At 36.7% G+C, this 18,334-nt stretch overlaps 1 protein-coding gene across 1 annotated transcript; it reads left to right on the top strand.

The window, feature by feature from the left end:
• The first annotated feature begins 12,440 nt into the window (after positions 1 to 12,440).
• LOC108676595 lies at positions 12,441 to 15,697 on the top strand. The gene is made up of 5 exons (XM_018164695.2): positions 12,441 to 12,872; positions 13,319 to 13,370; positions 13,872 to 13,908; positions 14,406 to 14,479; positions 15,082 to 15,697. Exons 1-5 carry the CDS (start codon positions 12,796 to 12,798, stop codon positions 15,280 to 15,282), a joined length of 441 nt encoding a protein of 146 aa, XP_018020184.1. The 5' UTR covers positions 12,441 to 12,795; the 3' UTR covers positions 15,283 to 15,697.
• Positions 15,698 to 18,334: the final 2,637 nt, after the last annotated feature.

The following is an 18,334-nucleotide window of genomic DNA, read 5'->3' as shown; positions in this document are numbered from 1 at the left end:
TCACTACAAAATTCGACATCAGGATATAATCAATTCTACCCTTAAAGCAATTTTGCAAAAATGTTTCTCCTGTTTAAAAATATATATATAGGACTTAGAGGAGATAATTTATTCATTAATTTCGGGTTGGCTTCTCCATCACATAACCCCTATATTTCTGAACTAAAAATATTTTGGCCATGTGCAGATGTTCTTGGCGAGACTCTGCTACCACCTTCCGCGCCTCAGCCAGGAACTACTAGCGTGCCTCTACCGAGATCTTCAATCAAATCTCCCAAAGGACCATATCGTGAACCTCTGCCGTAACCATCGTGCGAAACTCTTCAAGGACCGACTTTGCGACCTCAGCCAGGACCATCCTGGGACCTTCTTTCTGGACCGCTTCAAGAACCTCTTTCAGGACCGTTCCACGAACCTTTTCCAACACATTGTCAACCTCTGCCTGACCCACTTGTTGGAAACTCTTTCTAAAAAAGCTCTACTCTAAAAGCTAACTTCAAGAATAACTCTTAACACAAATAACTCCTACCTCCGAAAACAAACACTACTCCAAAATCAAACTCTTCTTCAGTGCATCAGCAGCATCACAGCGTTCAGAAATCCCATGCCTCACCAGTAATGAAGACTTCCGATTGCTATGTGGAGGTTCCTGAAAATGAGAAGGAAGCTTTTAAATATGTTCTTGGTTTCATTGCTCACAAGTTCCACCTAGTTTCTTCAAACCTGGCCGATTCCGGGAGTTGGATAGCGCGCGTGAGCAAAGGTGGCCTCACCTTCATGAAGCCGGAGACAATCCAGAAGTTTTAAGAGTGCCTTTAGACAGCGCCATGGTGTTGAAGTGAAGCCGGGACCTGCTGCTATCGGCCATTTAATGAGCAACATTGATTAAACCTACAATATACCGGTACGTCAACACACAGTCAAATTTTACATTCGCACGTGGTTGAATTTACGAATCCGATGTCAACAAGAAGCTTCAGCTAAAAATATTTTTGTTTAAGTTGAACTAGCTATTGAGTTGGTAATTGGACTCCAAAATGTGCTTGAGACTCCTTTAAACGCGATCTCGCAAGGAATGAATGTTTTGCTTTCTACTACTGCTTGTACCTGGATATTATTCCAATGTGCGTTGGTCGCAGAGAAGCAAGCAATCATTTCTGCCTCGAATATTGCACTGATTATGTATTCGTTAGTATTTTTCCGTACAAAGTTAATCGCTGTTCATAATTTTTGGTACGTTTCAATCGCAATATCTTCTGTAAGCATCCTTATTCAAACGCATCTGCAATTTGTCTCGCTCAAATTATGATGCATATAAGCGATCATCTGTGAAGGATCACGCGTCTTATTTATCAGTTAAATAAATTGTGTTTCGAATAGATTTTGGTATCTTCTGGGAATTGTGAACGGAGCATCAAGGAGTTATTTTAAATAAGCCGGTAATTATTTCTCGTTATCATACCTTGGTGTTCACGATAATTCTCTACTAGACGAAACAGTAAAGCAGAACAAATCATTGTAAACTAATTTGGTTGGTCCTACTAGTTAATCAATATTACTATTCACTGTACATGTTGTTATATAGGTTTCTTATCGAAACGCTTTCATGAATAGTATTAAATCTTGGCAACTTGCAAAAGTATGGGTTTTTATCCACTGGCATATACAAATGGACTCCTTGATCACCGGCCAATGTTGTTTCCCAGCGTTTTGGCGCAACTGCTGGAATAAGTTTTAGTTTTATAAGAAATACAAATACTTTGTTATGGATTAAAAGTCATTAACTTAGTACTATTTATTATGGCCCCCCGTGAGACATTTACGTACTGCAGTTTGAAAACGTTCCAGGACGACAAAACAAAAATACAAAGTATTGAAAGCGAACTGCTGCAATTGGTCTGTATAATTGATGGTAAGTTTTTATTGTCATGTCAATTGCACAGATAATTATAATTGTTCAGAGATAATAGATATATATATATAATGTTCAGAGATAATAAAATACAACCCTCATAACATGGACATCTTTTTACTAAGTTGCATTGAATCATAATAAATAACTTTTTGTCGCATATAAGAACAGTTTCGTTTTCTCGTATATATGATGTGCGCATGAAGGACCAAAACGTTCAAAAAATGTTAGAAAAAGCTTCTTCATTATGATGTGGAAACTATGATGGCTCGATGGAAAATCTTCCAAGTGGAACTTTCCAGAAAACGTGAGCATACTCTGGGACTGTGTAAACGATTTAAGAAAATCACAGATTTTGTCTTTTTAGAAGCATGAAACGGTCTATATTACAGCAGCTTCATTGATGTTGCGATTGCATTGAGGGCGGAGGCGACCACGCACGACATCTTGAGCCTCAGTGCTCCACGGTCAGATGCTGGACTGGAAGAAACAGTGGCGGTACACATACTTCCTTGTGTGTGGGACCAAGAGCGTCCGTGGGTTGCCTTAGGTGCAGCGATCAGCAGGCTGGAGGGAGGTTCATCTTCCTGGGTTTCTTAACAGTCACGGCCAAACCTGAAAAATGAAATGGTATGAAGACAGATAATTCAAAGTTGCGAAATTAAACTATTCAGTCTAGGAATTTTTGGTGGACTCCATTCATTCATGACCTACTGCATCATGCAATAAATGTACCTTAATATGAACAAAGATTAATTCTTCTTGCAATGGGCGGTAAAAAGAAACTAGGACGTTTACATGGCAATTCCCAACTGTACATCAATTCATGGGACAATATTATATCTAGCTAATAATGAACTCAGAATATCTCTGAAAGTAATGTTTCACTTAAATTTCATACATTAGTCACCGGCACTTAAGATGAACAATTGAAAAGTTCCCAACTGACTCAATTTTGGTAATATAACATTTGGCATATATATAATATATCATTTGGAAGTCACTTCCATAAATTAGATTGATCTACCAATCAGATGCTGAATGGATGCAGAAATGGATTTATGACACAAATTCTGTTTTTTCCCAGTTGATAAGCTGCACTGAGAGGGTTTTTGCTCTAAAATTAAATGATTTGATAACAAAATAATGTAACATTACACAGGACTGAAACTATACAGTACTTATGTTACCATCACTCAACACAACATGTACCTATATACCTACATTAAAAAAATTATTTCCCATCTGCCAAGGTAAAGAATTGAAAAATTTGTCTACGTATATACGTATATATACGTATGGGGTATATTTCTCAGTCTAAGGCTGAGAAAATTAATAATATTGTAAGACTCAATAAGCTTCAACTGATGCATTGTCCTAGTAGAAGATTTTGCAATGTTTTTTATACAAATATTTCTCAAAAACAATTTTTTGTAGAGCAATTAGGATTGCAAGATGATTGAATTATCTAGCTTGTTACCCAATTTTTTTTTTTAAACTTTCTTTCTCGTCTACAGACAGGTTCAAAATTTTCTCACTGTTTTTACAAATTGTACAATAATTGAAGTAAAGTTTTTAGATTTTGTCATCTTGAAAATATAGTGTCAATTCACCACTAAAACCCAAGCACCCTACTAGCTATTTCATTGATAAAAATGGCTTTCATGATTCATATAATAAATTAGGACTAGTAATGAATAAAGTCAGTTGGCAGTACTAGAGACTTAGAAGTTATAGTGTCTTATGTATTCTTAAATGATGCAGATATTTTTAATGTGATTCATGAATAAGTTTCATCAGCGTGTTCAGACCAAAGAATGATATTACTTATAATTAGAAATTGGAATTACACAATATAGATAGCTACCAAATAATTAGGGTAGAATTCTGGTAATGTGAGTTCATACGGTATATTCAATTTTGATGATCATTGATCCAGCCTAGTAGCATGATCAGTCAATTCCAATTGCCAATCAGGTACAAAATATTAGCTAAATATAAAATAAAATTTAACTGCGCATTTTTAAGTCAAATGTGATATGTGCACTGTGCTCATAGCACATGTTTGCATATTACCCATCGGGCCATCGCCCCTCGGGGTCCCCTGCCAAATTTCACCTTTCGGCACAAATCGCCAGGATGCACAAATATTCTATTAGCAATATCCAACTATGATGATTCTTTTTCTTTGACATCAATTATATCATCATCATTCATCAATAATTTTATTACCTATGTAACGCTACATATCTGGCAATTTTCCTCACTTTCTTAGCCCCTAACATAAACACAAAACAGTATTTTGATTTAATCTGTAGGCATGCCATTAGCCTTACGTTACCTGCTGCCTTAGTAGCCTATAGGCGCCAGTGTCACATCAAATACAAGGATCTGATACTCAGTCTTACTGAAACATGTACAACATCGTAAATAAATTGAGAAGTATCAGCTTAAAACTGACATAATTAATTAGAGATAATTAGAAATCAACTCACTTGACAAAGCGGGATTAGTTGAGGAGAGAGCTTCACTTTTTCTGGTCATCTTCTGAATGATCGGACAGGCACTCATTACAGCCTCCCAGCAAGTCGGCCTTGTTTGTTTGTTTCCATTTTTTTTACACGATAGAATTGCTCAATAAGCCCTATATGCTTAGAGACAGACTAGCTGAAGTAACTGGAATTTTTATAAGAATTTTGAGAAGGGCAATTTTTTTAATTGATTTCAAAGACGACACAAAAACAACGTCTTTCACGACAGTATTTACATTTTGGGCCCACGGTGACGTCACAGTCGGAACAACAAATGATATCCGCAAGAAGCAGCTGCGCGTTGGTCAACCTTGTATTAATTCAACCATGGGCGTGTCGGCCGCGTGAGTGCGCACTGAGGAATGAGGGGGACGCGCTAGGAATGAGGGGGACGCGACTCCTTTTTAAATAAGGAGGGGGACGCGCGGAATGAGGGGGACGCACTAGTAAATAGCCAGTTCTACAACTACTCCCTTCATATTCCGCCACTCTAGACTGAAGAGAGCGTGCGACTTACACGCAAAGAAAAAGGCAAGAATAATAACTGTTCAATTGAGGGTTAGGACAATTGTTTGTTCAATGCGGTACCCAGCTGAAGTGATTACTCTAGGTAAGATTAATGAGTTTTAAGCCCTAATTACATCATTTTTGTTTCACTGGTGCAGACTTGCATACAATCAAGTAATGTTTTCGGAATCTGAATGTATACAAAGACCAAAATTTGTGTCGAGAATGACGATTACGTCGATTAGTAGTTTAGTAATGCAGTGACAGTGGTTTGGTGCGCACGTATGACACTCCGACGACAGGTGCTTCCAGAGCAAGGGTATAGAGAGCGCCCGAGTTTCCCAGAACTTACAAGTTTCATCGTCAAATGAAAATTTAAAATCGATCAAAAAATAAATAAATGTTGAAAAATCGATTTGAAAATGTGTAGCCCAGATATTTAATACTAATAAAACCTAAGTGATGTTAACTTAACAACTGTGAACGCCTGTGAACTATATGACGTGTATGCCTATAGTTTGCATTATGTTTGAAGAACGTGAAGCGTTTGACGGATGCTGCCTGACTTGTTAATGTCAACACTGTGTTTGCGAAACAGCTGGTACTCTGCCTGTTACTGAGAAACTTGCTGGAAAGTTCGATTGTGAATGCAACATCCACCGTGGCGCTGGCCTGCCTGGAAGCCCCCTCGGTGGCTAATGAAACTGAAGGTTTTATTGCTCCCGAATAAACCCCAGTGTTAGAATTGACTATTTTAATTTACACGACAATTTGCGTTTCGGAGTGAGAGAAAATTTTTTGAAAATAACCGCATCCTCCGTTATTGTGATACAAAGCGAACTAAAGCGGCATGAAGGAAAAGCAAAATATTTCGGGCGAAAATTAATTGTGATACAAGATTTCGCAGGTTTTTATGATTGTGCTACTAATCATCTTATACAGACAATTTATTTCTAACCCATTTAGCAAAATTGATAAATTCAGCCTGTCGCGTGTAACTCTAACTGTTAATATGGCAGTTAGTGCATGCGCGCTGGGTCCTGGAAGATATGGATGTTAAATTCTCTTACGATAAATGGAATACCATGACATAATATTCCCGGTATAAATATATACTATTTTCTATTAATAAATTATCAAAAAAAGCTCGAAGCTTCATGTGACTAACTAATAATGTGAGCAAAGATGCTCTGGTCCTGTAATTGGGTGTACCTGATTTGCACTTGAATTTTCGTTTCGAATTAATTCTTCTGTATTTTAATAATTAATTAAATTACATGAATTATTTTAATGTACTGTAGCTAGGGATCTTAGGGTGTTGAAAGCCATTACATATCCTGACGCTCGTCTGCTCCGTTTATGCTGTGCTCAGATTTACTTAGTCTATTTACTTAGATTCGTGATTATTGACATTCTTATTGATTATCGATCTCGTTTATCATCTTTGAATATAAAAGTAGTTACATAACCGAGCGCATGGCGCCATTTTCCATAAACAGCTTAAATTATAGTTTACCAATCATTTACCAATCATTTACCCAACAAAATTAACTAATTACCCCTGATCCTTCAATATTATTACGAACAATTACCCCGAATCTGCATAAACAGCTTAACAGTCTACCGATCATTTACTCAACAAAATGAACCAATGACTCCCGAATCATGAGTTAACGATCATTTACCCCGATTGAGTCATTTGAGTCATTTACCAGGCTTGTGTCACTTGAGTCAAACATGCTTGAAGCCTTGAGTCAGTTTTTATGATGCACACCAGCTAGCAGTTGCAGGCGCTCTCAAATTAGCTACTACAAAAACTCGCTCCAGATCCAGAACCGGTCTGGCAAAGGAAGTTGCCTTCTGAAATATCGAGAGTGTTCTAGAACATATTTGTCCTCGACCTCTAGTTGATCTGTAAGACATTAAGCTCTGAATTCCCGTCGAGTGAGGATATTTCAGAAGGCAATCCCTACCTATTGATCTCGTATGCAGATTCGGGGTAATTGTTCGTAATAATATTGAAGGATCAGGGGTAATTAGTTAATTTTGTTGGGTAAATGATTGGTAAATGATTGGTAAACTATAATTTAAGCTGTTTATGGAAAATGGCGCCATGCGCTCGGTTATGTAACTACTTATAAATATTCAAAAGGGGTCAATTATTTAACACGTTGAGTGCGGCACGACCCAACAGGCCTGCCAAATGGCCTAAAAACAGCCAGGTCCGGGGACAAAAAGGCCTAAAATTCAATATACAATATACTAGTAAATTTGTAGATTCCAGAGCAAAAATGTAATTTTCATTTTTTTCGTTTTTCTTATAATCTAATAAGGAAGCACGACCATGATAAGTTATTGTCAGCCAACGCAATTGAAAAAATCAAACTAAATCGCGGAATTTGTCCGGAAAAAATACCCTTCAAGCCACCGGTGGGTTGTGCTTCACTCAACCTCGATCGGCACGCGTGATCGTCACAATAACTGATGTATATTCTGCCATCTGAAGCATTTCTGTGTGTTTAGGGAACAAACTACGAACTTGAGAACTATAAAAAATACTTTAAACAGTCATTTATTTTCCTTCCATGCACGGGTGTCATGGGATTAACTCCGGTGACATTTAGTACTTTTGCAAGCGGAAATGACATTAAATTACATACTTATGAGTATCTCCATGGCATTTTACTTTATAAATACTTATATCATTAATCTGCTTAAACCGCAAGTCCACCAAGAAATTAAAATCGGAGAAAACGCCGAGTGAAATCACTACATCTTCAATATAAACGTTTTGGAGATCAGCTCCATCATCAGCTCAAAAATTTCTATAGAATACAACAAGCACAATAATTAGTGATAAACTTAATAATAAAACAGATTAAACCAAAATACCGAGAAAACGACAAATCAGCAATAAATCTATCGATACACAATTTCAAGAAGATAAGAACTCTACGCATTATTAAGAAAAGGTTTCCGTCTACATATATGCATTCTTCGAAATCTTTATATCACAACCACCAGAGATGGAACAGAATATCTTGAGATCGCTTTCAGTGACATTCACATCTCAATGTTCAGCCTGAAGGCGCACAGCAGAATGAGAAAGGTTAGAAAGTGGAAGATTGGCTCGAACACTCCTGCCGCGTTGTTCAGAAACTCGGATGCGGAAATTACACGACGTCAATCCGGCGTACATTGATGCGCTGCGCGCATAATTATGTCCGTAGATAAGATAAGACCACATCCGACAGGAACAAAATCATCACACTTTAAAATTTTTCACTACCAAAACATCGGCGGTTAAAAATAAATTTCAAAAATAATTGAGAAAAATATCTTAGAAATAAGATTTTCAATTCATACTGACAATCAGAAGAGCTGTCAAAGAACAATAGTTGCCCTACCAATTATAATGATCACTTTTGGAATTTCGTGTATCGCAAACCGACATTTACGGCATAGAAATTAGCCTCTTTACCTTCTGTTTATTTCATACTAAATTAAATGGTCTTCATATACATTGATACACCGTGGCTAAAGAATTTGTTCCACCATCCATGATATGACTCATGAATTCGAATTCATTTGAAATATATTCCAAATGAATGGGTTTCTGTCGTCCCTAGTGCTTAGTAAAATGAAACGTTTTCTTCTTAATAGGTAAATGAGGTTGATAGAAAGATCTCACTGTGTATTAACTCCGTTACAACTGAAGTTCATATGGAGAATTGCATTGATTCCAACATGCTCTGCCTTCATAACAAGTTTCTATAACATGTTTTTCTAAAGCATCCTGTGTGTCTGATCATAATAGCGGCACGGATACTCAAAAATAATAAGTGTTCCTTTTTGATGGTAATACATTGAAAAAAATTCAATTGTGAATATGTTTTGAACATCCACTGGAAACTCGCGAAATGTTCTATGTATTTATCACAAATCTATGGGATATTACCAGGACGAAAAAGTTGAAAGAATTTAAAATAGTTATTCTCTTCTAGTAAGCTAAGATCTATATGAAGCTTCCTCACGGAGATAACATTGCTACGGAGGTGGCCTCGTCTACAGGGTTTCTAAAACTGTCAAATATACTTATACAAGACGCAAGTATTTTAAGAACCCGAATGAACTTCATATATCATAGCAGTACCTTAGGTAACATTCCGGGAAACTGAGACCGTTTGTGTCACACCCTTGTAATCACGAATGTCAATTACGTATTTATGTATAAAATGATTGTATGGAAAGTGAACCAGACTCGCTGCTTAAATATGGTGAATATATTTAATAGGTTGCACTGGTCCATGAATACTAAAATTGACAATCGACTGACTATAGAGCATTCTGGATTTTATAGAGAACTCAAGGTGATAGGATGAAAAATATTTATGCTATAGATTCTCACTGATTCGACAGAACGTAAATATGTTATGAAAATTTAGGGTAGTCATCATGTGATTTAGCTTTTTAAAATTGAATTAATATTTATTTGATAGGAGTATAAACAGCTGACGTAAAATATATCAACAATGTTTAAAAATCGTCAGCATCACGATCATAAAACAAAATGTTAGTAATAACTTACAACATTATTAAACTGATAGTAATAATAATAATAATAATATACGTATTGTTTGAAAGTGAATATCTTTAATATTATTGGATTTCAATTTACTTAGTCAATGCCGAAGCTCATTTCGAATAAACTTGAATAATTTCATTGTCAAGTGATTCATTACTTGCAGCATTTCGCAGGTGCTTCTTGAATAGCAGCTGATAAGGCAGATGTTCCCGACATTTTATAGCTGCGATATGAATGGCAAATTACTCAGGACTATCGTTCACTTGAATGTAATCATTTAATCAATTGGCTGGAGTAACGAAATGACATGAATTTTCCCTCTGACCGATTCATTTCTAATTCTTCACTCGCATTCATACGACAGGCTGATCCACCTGCGCTACGATTCAATCTTGGTCATTAGATCAACTAAATGATTACGAACAAACGTTAGCAGTGGTGAGTCAGGCCAGCTGTCGGGAAGTCTCGGCATCGTGTGACCGCGTGTCGTGTTCTATGCATCTCTTCACTCCCCCGCCGGGGCAAATGGTGGCCATCTTTAGCTACCTGCCACTACTGAACACGTTGAACGCCATTACTGTTACACGTGCAAGTACAAATTATGTTACTTGAAATTAATTTGAAAGTGGGATGTCCCATGACTGTTTTATAACTTCAGTTTCTCGACGGCTGATGGGACCGATTGTAAAATTTGTAAGTTCACAGTTTGGCTTCTGTGATGAGAAAAACTACGCCCGTGTTTTTCGCGGCAGCGCCATGAAGCTGATGAGGCTTGTGGGGAGAGCAGCCGTTGGCTGTGAATTTACCTTTTTAAGGGAATGTTGTGAGCCTTTTAATTGTAATTACAATAATTGCTTAGCCATAAGGCAGCAGATCTCTATTTCCTTATTCTTTTTAACCTAAATATTCAATTACAAACTACTTAACCTTTATAAAAACAACTAGCAATTAAGGTGTTAACACCTTCGCGAGGTAATCCATAGAATAATATACATAGAGTAATATTCGAGGTATGCAGAGTAATAATCCATGGAGCGAGGTAATCCATCTAGAAAAGAGCAGACGTAGAAATTATCGAAGTACAATTAAACAAACATTACAACAATACTTAATGGATTAACAAACAGTCTAGCTAGTAATTTAGAACAATAAACCATCAACAGTTAGAAACACCAATTACATATTGTATTTAGCATGGCCACTCAGCATTTTCCCTATGATGACAAGGATACATTAAAAAAAATTTCTATTGATTGCCTCTCTAATTAAGGTATGAACGCGTTTATAGTTATTTTATATTGGTTAAGTAGTTTGTAATTTAACATCTAAGTTGAAAATACTTTGGAAATGAGGTTCTGATCTTATAACTGAACAATTACTTAAGTCACAATTATTGGAGCTATAGCCATTTTTTGAGTGACCGTCTGTCCATGAAGATGATGCAAAGCTCAATAAATTGAAAAATGTATAGTAGAGACGATATGATTATGGATTTTACCTAGAGCGACCCTTAAGAACAATAATTATTATTTTTGGCATAATTCTCATATAGATGTGTGCTTAACTCTTACATTTTTAAAATTTTCATATGATTCTTGAATGATGAAGACGATAAAGTGGAGATTCAAAACTTGAAATATATATTTTATTAACCTTTCTATGATGATTTTTGCCCCTTGTGACCTTCCAAAATGCTAGCTGATTTTTGGAAATTTTTTCATTTATATGCTAATTTGTCATTTATTTTTAAATTTCAAACGACCCTTGAATCATGAAGGTAGCAATCTAGGAGTCTAAAATTTTTGCAAACTTTTTTTACATCTGCAACTTTTCAGCACTATTGTGGAACTGAACTCCAAAAAGTGAAAAAAAACGCTGAGCGCAGCAACGTACGTTATACAAGATGATTCACGGGAACTTATTGTTTTGTATTTCGTGCCAATAGCCAGATGTTGTAGGAAAAGAGGAGGAAGTATTTCACATGAGAGTCAAGGTCATAAATTTTTGTGTCCCGCCTAGTCAGTTGCCACTATGCATTGTATAAAGGAGCAGCGTAAGTTTGCTTTCGAGGCGTACTGTTCTAATGGCCGTACCATAATCGCTACTCGACGAGCATACCGTACTCTGCTTCGTGATCGTCCTTCAGGTCGGGTTTCTGAACGGAAGTCGATTGTTACGCTGGTGAACACATCTAGTGCAAGTAGAAGTGCGAATGCGAGAGAATGCAGAACAACATACGCCAAGCTATCGCTAACATACCCGTCAATATGCTTCAGCGAATTGAGTCAAACTTCAAAAATTGATTGACAGAAGAATATACTGGCAATGGGGGCCATCAGTTGTCTGATTTCATCTTAAGAACTAAATGATACAAAAAGTCATGTAATGTCTTTCCAATAAATTTTGTGATGTAATGACATCTTTATTAGTTCTTTTTCTATTAATGTTCCAAATCAGGAAATTAACGTAGATCACCCTGTATATACAGGGCTCGCTCTCGACTGTTGGATGTTGTTCGACCGGCGGTCGATCTTTGTTCGACCGGCGGTTAGACTCCTTCTTTGTGCAAGTCATTTCATGAATATAGTATTCTAAAAAATGGCTTACCGTACGATTTACCACCAAAATTATAATCAGACAGTTTATTTTGACAGCGGAAACTCGAACAGTGCAATCTCCTTCAGTAACAGTTGGCGACATCATGTACATAGGTTGCATTTAATATTGCATGCTTCACAAAAATCATAAGTATCATAATAATCGGATTAATCATAATCATCGTTAGCAATTTCTCCGGCATAAAGAATTATTTAGCTATACGAAAAACGGCTTGCATTTGAGCGACGTGAAATTAATAATTTCTGAATCAGTCTCTCAGGGAAGATTTGCATCACGTAGCTTCTTGAATGACGTCTAAAGAATGTATTGATTAGGTCGTTCCATCAGATATAAAATATCTGGGAATGAGCGCTAGAAAAAATTCAAACAATGCAGATTTTTAGTTAATTGGTTGAAATTCTTGTATTCAATAAACATGCTCCAGTTCGGCTTCTAGAAAGCCCGGAGCATTCAAATTTCCGGTCATAGATATCTGCGCCCATTAAGACGATGATCAACCAAATCAACTTCAAAAGATTAATTCGCTGATTATGGTTTAGACTTCAATTTCACGTGCGTCTTACCCTACGCGCTGTCATTAAATTCTGCCATCGTATGGCCACGTGTCGTGTTCGGGCCCCCCGTGCGGGGCATATAACCTGATGGCGGCCGTCGCTGGGCTCAGTTCTGTGTCATCTGCCTCCGACCTAACACGCAAGAGATCACTACTGCAATCCTTGTAGGTTGAACATTTTTCAGAAATTTTTATAGAATTCAATTTGTGTCAGAAAATTTGATGATATTTAATAGTTAAGATCGTAATTTTTTGGAACATAGTACGATACTTATTAATTTAAGTGTCGAGGCATGTTACTGCTCTATATTTTAAACATCAACGTTCATGAATCAAAATCGCATCGATTATTTCCGTTTTTTTTAATTGGATCAAGTATTTATTATGTATTTATAACCAAATTCTATTCATTAAAAGGTGGGAGGATAACTGATTACATTGTGAGTCTAATAAGAACCTCTAATGATATATTTACCGACGAATAGCAATATTTTGATCAGAGCCAAGGAGGTGGTTATTATTGTTTTGAATCATACAGTCGATGATGCGTAGACGTGTAGAGCACAAGTGCATAAAGGCTATACTAAATAATCGTTCTATTCACCGTGCAGCGCCATGAAGCTGATGCTGCTGATGATATTGTGCACCGCCGTGACCGCCAAGGTATTGTGGACTTTAAACTTGTAACTGAATAGGAAAATTTGTGAATGATTGTTAAGAAAATTATCCGCCAATAAAGATATTTCCGCAATTGTTGTGACCTGGCATCGTGATCGTCTGATTGTATCGAATGACATTTTACTACCGCATGATGATCAAATAAAATTTTCAATTACATTTTATAATTATTATTAAGATGAATATTATTAATGCGCATGAAGGTTCCCAAATTACAGTCTGTTTAACCATTTAAAAAAAACCTGCTAGAAAGTTGACGTCAATGTAAAAATGTGAGAATGAAATATATAAATAAGAAAATATTGGTATAACTTTATTTCAGAATGAAGTGAGTAAATTATAGAATAATTTTATTCGCCTGTCCACAAATTTATGTTCTAATTTTTCTTTTATCGACATTCGACTCTTATGTCCGACCGGCATATTCACATTCACATGAGACCCCCAGTATTAACTGAAGACATTTTGAAATTTCTTATGTTGCAGGCACCGGTGGAAAGTGCAGTAGAGTCCTCAGAGATCAGTATGTATTTACATAAATTTCGACGATATACATGTGAAAAATTGTTAAGCTTGCCGATTTCAGTCACACCAAATTATTCGTGAGCTGATTTTTGTGTACCAATTCTCATTTGACAATGAATTTGGATGTATGAATTTTAGGATGGAGGAAAAAACAAGGAAAAGAGAATTCGTGACGAATTGATTTTCTGAAATAATCTTTATTATTATTAAATCCTAAAATGATGATTAGGCACCGAGTTGAATTTGTCCCGGTTTTTTAAAAGCCACAATAAAGAGAAATATTGACCACCAATTAACATGGTTGTGCACAATGGAAGTGAAATTTCAATTTAATTATTCCGAAACTCAGTCGTAACGATTTTTTTCGTCAAAAAAAAGAATGGTTTAGTTTACAGAATGAAACCTGATACCGAACATTACTGATGACCAATTTTGAATTTTTTTTTGTGTACGGAGAGCATTGAAAATTCTCTGAATGAGTCCACTTTGTCACAGGTGTGGACATGTACATAGAGCAGTACACCTATGGTAAACTGACGCCTTGCTGCGAACGCTGCTACGACAAATTTGTAAGTGCATTTAGTTGCTAGCATAAACCTCAATAGAAAGGGAACTGCAATGGAGGGATGTAGTAATGAAAATTTATTACGGTAAGCGGTTGTAGTGTAGCCTATACATACTCGTAAATATTTTATGGAATGGAACTAGAATTCCACAATTTAGTATGTCATGAAGATAATCACGGCAAGCAGTGGTACCGTAGCGAGAAGGATTGATAAATACGAAGAGCTAATAAAAAAATAATAATTTCAACATTTCTTCTTGGTGAGGAAAGTATGGTTCTTGGCAAGAGGACTTGGTTGAGAAGTTGCATAATGAAAGGTTTTATTGTGCCAGGAGTACTTACTTAGCTGCATTTTTTTGAGACATGGAATAAAGAGGTGCTCTAAGTATTCATTAATTCGCACTAAGGAGTGATGAACATCAACTTCAGTATTGCTGTCTATATTTCAGGGAATGTTTCGAGCGATCAATTGCATTTGCACTCAAGAAAATTCTTTTTAATTTATATTTTCTTTAGCGTTGATGTCGCTTACAATGGAACATTCTTGAGAAGCATAAAGCCATCCATACATTGTATCCTATTAATGCGACTTTTTGTGCCCAACAGGGTAACAATGGATGGTGCTCTTACAGGTGGCAGGGATGTGGTTTGTTTGGGTACCAAGCGACAACATCTAAAGGTTGTGCTCTTGGCACAAGTATTTGTGATGTAAAAGGACAAAATTGTCAGTGGTATAATCCCTGCATCTGCTGCATCTCCAAGAAGCAATACGTTGCGTTCAACTCAACGTTTCATGAGATTCCTTGAACTCAATCAAATATTCTACCGTAATTTTTGACGCAACCGTAGTGGCTGTTGCTTCATTTTGCTGTTGCTCCAGTTGTACTGTGGATGAGCAGTCTTATTTCAACCGCTTGGCTTTTATTTTTAAAGGTTTGTTATGAGGCTTTCGTTGTTTTTCAAGGCTCAATCATTCCTTATGATTGGATCGAGACGCATAGAATGCATTAAACACTTAATGTCATTTCACTACTCTGGCGGCGGTTTTATCTCTGCTAATCTTAACGATGTGATGCTGAAGTTAATTTTGCGACTTGGTTCTTGGGAGTAAAACCAGCACCCGAATTTCCTTCATTCAAGCGCTAACGGTTCGCGGGGAACAATAGTCATGAGTTTGTAATGCTTTGCTTTAGGGTTTAGGCCAATACAAGATGAAAGATTACAAGATTTTTATTACATTTTCCGGACTTGTGTGCAACGTGTGGCAATTTCCATTTCTGACAAGAAGAAAGATCACTTGTAAAATCGTCTACGGAAAAAAATTACCTATAATGTCCACTTATTCTACTAAAATATGCCAGAATATTTTATTCGTTCTATAATAAATAAACATCAAAAAAGGTCAAAATCAATGAGGAATAAAAGAAATTGAAAAGTTTTCATTTCTGAAAATAGATAAAAAAAGTGCAGAAATTCAATGCGAAAGGAAAACAGTTATGGTGTCGATTTTTTGTTAGATTTCAGAATGATTTTAATATCGACGCAATGAAATGAAAGAAAATTAGAGTCCCTGGGAAATGAGGAAGAAATAATTGTTGCCTCAGCTGAGACTTTCCAAGAAGCAGTGCCTCAGCATAGACATTCTACGAGTTGGCCTCGTGAGGTCGTGTGTCCAGGGTTATAAATACGATTATAGTTTAAGTAGTTTAAGTTTGTATATAGAAGGGTTCAATTCATTTGTGTATATTATGTATTTTGCTCGTTTTATTGAAACTTTTCGGAGAAGCCAGGTTTGACAGTTGCTATATCACGACAAAGAAAATACGTGTGTTCGTGCATGTCAACGTTGGAAGTACTTTAATTAAATTGTACAGAAAATGTTGGCAAGGAGATGAAATCAGTCCTGTGGTTGTTTAGGAATTGAAGTTAACTCTACAGACTGCGAGGTCAGCTAAATACTACTCTGTGTTAGTAGGTTATAACAGGAGTGGTGGAGGTCTTGGTGGTATGTGGTTGTGCGGTGTCGCTAGGAAACTGAGAAAACAAATAGGTGCACAGATCGAGTGGCAAGAAAAAAGGATAAATTAAGGCTGTGTGGCTCAGTGGATGAAGTTCAGAGTACCAGGATTAGAGACGAGAGTCGTAGGTTCGATCACAGCTTCTTGTTATAGTTATGGTCAAAATAAGCGAGGTGGCCAGGCACTCAAGCACAGTGGATATTGGAGCAGTGAGTTGCGTGTTCGAGACCCGCGACAAGCTGTTGCGGGTCACACACGTAAATATTAGGCCATTACACACGTAATGACCTAATCTTTCATGTTGTCGATGCTATAATATAAATGACAGAAGGACACAGAGGGAGGCGATAGGTGCATAATTTGGTTTCTGATCAGTGCTGGAGGAATAAGGTTAGGGTTGGATGAGAGGTTGAATGTGCTAGGGCTTTGGAGGGTTTGCATCATAGAGTGAGGCGTGGGTAGGCTGAAGAACATGTAGTCCGTCAGCATGATCTGACCACCTGCTGTTGGCCACATTATTTTACACATCCGAAGACCAGGCAGAGCTGCCTTGTCGTCAGCGTATTTGAAAGTCTCCAGCTATCCGGTTTAATTAAGGGTTGAAGAGGTTTGGAGTATGATGATTGATGAAGATGTTGCAATGTGGATGAAGCTTGTCCAGGCCGTGAAGATGGATTGAGGCCAATAGCTCTCAGGGACAAGCCAAAATGGTGAGTCATGCTGATTTTGCTGCACCGAGCATGACTCACCATCACCTAACCTAACTCGCTGACATTTAAGTAATGACTCGAACAAGAGTTGTATCACGGAACAGGTGTCTTTTGAATTACATCTGATAACTTTCATCATTATCATTTTCGTTTTAACTGGAAAAGCTGGAAAATCAAATTCGTGTCGCTCTGATATTCAAGCCAAAAGATTTTATGTTAAATACTATGAATTAATTTGCGACCCGATTCATTTGCAGCAGATAAATTTTTCTGTTAATTAATATCATTAGATGACGTCAAGCCGCACGTTTGACGTGATAAGAATCTTTGCATAGTGATTTATTCTCAGATATCCTAGTAAATTTCGTTTTGTAATTTGAATTAAATTTCTGCACTTGATGCGGGTTTTAGTGAAAAATGATTATGAGGAAAATGATGCACACGATGTTGATGTGAATTGCTCTGATTATGAAAATGTCTCTTGCTTATGATATTTATATTCAATTTTGATTCATTTAAAGTTCTGTTCCTTTTTATTTTTATTACCTAGCAACATTACAAGGATTATGTTCCTTTTTTATGCAAATAATCTAAATGATACTCTTGAAGAACAATTTAGTTACAATGTTTCTCATGCTTATGGTGATATTGATAAATCTGATTAGCAGATTGTTAGTTGATAATAATAATGTAATGTGATCCTAAAATGCCTTAATTGGCGTGAAGTGATTGCAATAACACAACGGTGATATGCGATTCTAATTTGGTAATAGAGTATTGTGATTCTAGAGACGTATATATGTAATGTTCTTAATGAGTTTCCGATCAAATTGTGATCCAAGCTTTTTCCCTCAAGAAACGCACGTACGTGGAGTCCTCGGCCTCGTGGAGTGCATCTATAAGTGTCCCCTCGTTCTTCTACCCCAAAGTTTGAACCAGAGTTTTTCAATGAATAGGCCATTTAAGTAGATATAATTAACAAACAAATAATGAATACACAAGCAACAAGCCTGCCTAATCTACTTAAAAAACCTAACGACCTAGCCGAGCGTTTCAATATTCATTCACTTTCCAGCGCATTTATATAGTTCAGCGTCGAGCATTTATATACATTGTAGTTCAAGCTTCAGA

Source organism: Hyalella azteca, unplaced genomic scaffold (assembly GCF_000764305.2).
Source record: "Hyalella azteca isolate HAZT.00-mixed unplaced genomic scaffold, Hazt_2.0.2 contig9938, whole genome shotgun sequence".
NCBI classification, from domain to species: domain Eukaryota; kingdom Metazoa; phylum Arthropoda; class Malacostraca; order Amphipoda; family Hyalellidae; genus Hyalella; species Hyalella azteca.
The sequence above is the reverse complement of the archived record's forward strand: the minus strand, read 5'-3'. Positions and strand labels throughout refer to the sequence as shown.

What these genes read in the sequence shown, in the direction of transcription:
- LOC108676595 (XM_018164695.2), top strand. Translation starts at nt 12,796, where the DNA reads ATGGCGGCCGTCGCTGGGCTCAGTTCTGTGTCATCTGCCTCCGACCTA. An exon ending in AGATCACTACTGCAATCCTT is followed by an intron (nt 12,873 to 13,318) that starts GTAGGTTGAACA and finishes TTCACCGTGCAG; the next exon opens with CGCCATGAAGCTGATGCTGC. An exon ending in AGTAGAGTCCTCAGAGATCA is followed by an intron (nt 13,909 to 14,405) that starts GTATGTATTTAC and finishes ACTTTGTCACAG; the next exon opens with GTGTGGACATGTACATAGAG.